The sequence below is a fragment of the Pseudorca crassidens genome, chromosome 9 (genome assembly GCF_039906515.1).
Source record: "Pseudorca crassidens isolate mPseCra1 chromosome 9, mPseCra1.hap1, whole genome shotgun sequence".
NCBI lineage: Eukaryota > Metazoa > Chordata > Mammalia > Artiodactyla > Delphinidae > Pseudorca > Pseudorca crassidens.
This window is the reverse complement of record NC_090304.1, coordinates 49,040,816-49,045,211: the sequence shown is the minus strand read 5'-3', so window position 1 is coordinate 49,045,211 and position 4,396 is coordinate 49,040,816. Positions and strand designations below refer to the sequence as shown.

General features: G+C 42.0%; 1 protein-coding gene across 1 annotated transcript; it reads right to left on the bottom strand.

Annotated features, from left to right (window-relative positions):
* Nucleotides 1-1,293: 1,293 nt before the first annotated feature.
* On the bottom strand, nt 1,294-4,033 carry LOC137231306 (olfactory receptor 51E2). Its single transcript, XM_067751800.1, has one exon. The coding sequence runs from the start codon at nt 4,031-4,033 to the stop codon at nt 3,071-3,073; it is 963 nt and encodes a 320-aa protein (XP_067607901.1). The 3' UTR covers nt 1,294-3,070.
* Between the last annotated feature and the right edge of the window lie 363 nt (nt 4,034-4,396).

Below are 4,396 nucleotides of genomic sequence, written 5' to 3'. Positions count from 1 at the left end.
AGGGAGTGAATTGACTTGACGAGTCAGAATGGTTTGCTCTCTCTGTTGGACAGGGCTTCCTTTCAGAGAGCCCGTGAATATCTCCTGTGTGGAAAAGCCTCAGTCTTTGAGAGAAGTTTTTATTTTTGGAAAGAGCTATAATTGGCAGAATCGGGGAGTAGGAGATCAAGTTGATAAATACTGTGTTTGGGTAAATAGCATGTGTGGCCTCAGGGAAGGGGGCTGGTTTTCTTATGTGGGTCAGAAAGCAGTTCCCAAGGAGACCCTGGAGAGCTTCAGACTTGCAGGACCTTTAGAATTGTTCCTGGCTTCTTAATGCTCAGAGCACGTAATATTTAGGATAGAGATGGGATTTAGAGTTTATCTAACTTAATCATCAAGTTTACAAACTTCGTTCAAAGAGATGTGATGTGATTTAGACAAGGTCACCACTTAGTGGCAGAAGAGGGGTTCTGAGCTCCTAAATCTCATCCCAAGGATCTGCCCTCCTCTCAATATGGGGATTAAGTATCTTCCTCTTTGGGATACTTTTTTTAAAAATCTTAATAATGTATTTCCTTTAACCCAGTGTATCCAAAATGCAATCATTTCAATATGTTCTTGCTATTAAATTGATGGTGATATGTTTTATATTCTTTCTTTGATAATTATTTATCATAGCAAAACATACATAAAATGTACCATTCTAACAAATTGTTTTAGGTGTACAATACAGTGAGATTAAGTATTTTCACATTGTTGTGCAACCATCAGCACTATCCATTTCTAGAACTTTTTCATCATCCCAAACTTAGTACCCATTAAACAATAACCCCTCATTCTCCCTTCTCCCTATCCCCTGGTAACCTCTATTCTACTTTCTGTCTCAATGAATTTTTAGTACCTTATATAAGTGGAATCATACAATATTTGTCATTTTGTGTCTAGCTTGTTTCACTTAGCATCATGTTCTCAGGATTCATCCATGTTGTAGAACGTATCATTATTTTGTTCTGAGTAATATTCCATTGTATGTATATACTAATTTTGTTTATCCATTCATATGTTGAATAACACTTGGGTTATTTCCACATTTTTGGCCATTGTGAATAGTGTTGCTATGAATATAAGACGTTTGACTACTATTTAAAAAGTGAACATCTTAGGGCAGAGGGAGGGGTAGGGGAGACAGCAATAGACTATGAATAAATTGTATTGCAGTGAACAGTGAGGAATTTGGGAGCATGAGGTACACACTTTATTAAATTGTCATCCTCTTAGGTATATGGCAATAGCCAGGAGGGTATGATTCGAGGCAGAGTAATGCACAGGAAAATAAAAGAGGATGGAAGTTGTGAGGAGAGACATAGGTGGTTCAATCTCATAAAACGAGGCTCCTGACCTCATTATTTGGGGTGAGACTTAATACCTGAATCTCCACTTTTGCAGAGCATGAGCACCCCTTCGTTTCTTTAGGGAAATCATCCATTTCTTCCATTTTGTCTCTTTCTCTCAGCCCTAGTCTTTTTGCATTGATTAGCTGCAAGACTTTGAAGCCTATTCTACTGCCTCTGGGCAGGGACTCACAACTGGATGCTCACAGATACATATGCTAGGAAGACCCTTCTCCAGAAGAGAGGTTAAGAGTCCGAGGTTCCTTCCTCCTAAGAAAGAGCCCACAGGTTGGAGTCTCCCCCATGGTTTATCCACCCTAATCCCCCACCTAAGACTTGTTCGGTGAAACTACTGAGGGAACACATAGGCCCAATGATTGCCTTCAGATTTTAGCTTCTCATCAGACCTTCTCAACTATACAATGGGAATAGCCCATCTTGAGAAAAGATGCATTCAGATTTCTGCACTGGTGGGAAAGAAGACCAGGGAGCTTCTCACATCTCCAAATCTGAGTTTATGGGATTCTATAAACATGAAAGAAATAGGTGTTACACTTAGCAAAATTTTAAATAAAATTTATAATATCTTATACCTAAGTTGAAACTCAGACATTGGAAATGTTTGACAGATACAGAATACACTTAAAAAAAGGGAGACATGATTGAGAGGATATCTTCTCCCTTAATCTGGAAAGAAGCAGGCTGTAGAACATGAAGGGTCACTGTAAAACATGAAGAGCAACCTAGATTTGTTGCTCACAACAAGGGCAGGGTTACCACTCAATACAGATACAGTCATTCACCTCATAAGGCACACAGCAGAGAGAAAACAGGATTTACACAGGCTGAGGAAATGAATGGCAGATGTTAAACAGGAAGCAAGATAGCACGGATATTAAATAACTGTATTTGGTTATGAAATTTAATTTCAGATCATGGCACAGCACCCACAAGCTGTGTGACTTAGCTTTCTTGTTAATGTAAACCTCATTTCTTTCACTGGTAACAGGGGTCAAAAACAGTACCTACCACATAGGTAGAGATATTTCGTTAGAATAAATTTTCAAAAGTGAGATTACAGCATTAAAGCCTGTAACATTTATTTATTTATTGACCACTCCACACGGCATGTGGGATCTTTAGTTCCCTGACCAGGGATTGAACCTGTGCCCCCTGCAGTGGAAGCGCAGAGTCTTAACCACTGGACTGCCAGGGAATTCCCTAAAGCATGTAACTTTTAAAAAGTTCTTGCTATATTTTGCCAATTACACCATCAGCTGTGATGCTCGAGGATATGTGTTTCAACACAAACTCTTTCATTGTGAATTTTCATTAATAAAAACTGTAATTTAATCGGCAAAAATGTTACGTATTGTTTTACTATAGGGTTCTTGGATTACTAGTCAGAACAATTTTTCCTTCGTTTCAAAACCAATTGTACTTTTTGTCACTCTTCTTTATGTTCTTTTACTATTGATTTATTTTATTATTTAAGCCTTTTATATAATAAGGATGTCAATAGTATTTTTACCTGTGGAAAAGAATTATGGGAGCCTCAACAATTTCACCCCAAGCAGAGGAAGTGTTTGGAAGCCAACCAGAGAAAAGCACTGATGTGTTTATGGGCAACTGGGATTAAGCTAACATTAGGAAATCATTATATCAAGCCATTAAGGATAAAAGTGCCATGGTAAGGGTCACCTGCCTCCCACAGCCGGAAAGTCCTTGTCACAGCTGATCTTAAACACAGCTAGCACCCGCGTTCTGATCTGTTTGGTCTTGACACCATAAATAATGGGATTGATCACTGGAGGCAGAAGTAGATAGACATCACCCATGAGAACATGCACAGTGGGATCAAGGCTGTTTCCAAAGCGGTGCACCACTGAGAGGCCAATGAGAGGCACATAGAAGGCCAGTACCACACCAATGTGTGACACACAGGTTCCAAAGGCCTTGGTCCGTTCTGACTTGGAAGGCAGCTGCAGAACTGTTCGTAGAATCAGAAAATAGGACAAAGAGATGAACAGGGCATCCACACCCATGACCACCAGAATGGCGGTAAGACCATAGACCACATTGGGCAATGTGTCTGCATAGGCCAACTTCATTACATCCTGGTGCACACAATAGGAATGTGAGAGCACGTTGGATTGGCAGAAGGCTAGCCGTTTGATGAGCAGAGGCAATGGGATGAAAAAGAGGGATCCACGGGCCACGGCCACCATGCCAATCTGGGCTGTCACTCTATTGTTGAGCACTGCGGCATGGCGCAGTGGGTGGCAGATGGCTATATAACGGTCAAAAGCCATGGCCAGCAGGATGGTGGACTCAATGGCTGAGAGAGCATGAATAAAGAACATCTGGGTCATACAGGCGTCAAAGGTAATCTCCCGGGAAGCAAACCACAAGAGGGCTAGGATCTTGGGCATGGTGGCTGTGGACAAGGCCAGGTCGATGGCTGCCAGCATGCAGAGAAAGAGGTACATGGGAACGTGCAGGCTGCGCTCCATCCTTACGATGAAGACCACGATGCAGTTTCCAAACACTGCCACGGCATACATAGAAAGCAGGGGGAAGCCGATCCAGAAATGAGCTTCTTCTAGTCCTGGGATACCAATAAGCACAAAGGTGGTATGTGTGAAGTTGCAGGCACTCATAGCTGGCACGGAGAAGGGGGCACTGGCGCAGGTGAGGTCACACTGGCAGCCTGCTAGCCTGTTAGGATAAGGAGCACAATCAGAGAGGCTGGCCCTGGAGACCTGGGAACTGAATGCACCTTAGCTCTCCCTCCGCTACTCTCTCTTTCTGCTTCTCCAAGTCATTTGGGCTCTCACATACGAAGGTTCTTTGAAGCCTCCTGCCAAAAGGGAAAGTGACAGCTCAAATTCATTTATCATTCACTACTCTCTAAGTCCATTTACACTTGTAAAAGGGAACCTGGAGATAACAATGCTTATCTCAAAATCTATCCTTCCCAAGTTCCCTGGATGACTCATCCTGGCCCATACCTTCACTGTCTG

Excerpts from the sequence above, each read along its gene's own strand:
- LOC137231306 (XM_067751800.1), bottom strand. The coding sequence starts at position 4,033 with ATGAGTGCCTGCAACTTCACACATACCACCTTTGTGCTTATTGGTATC.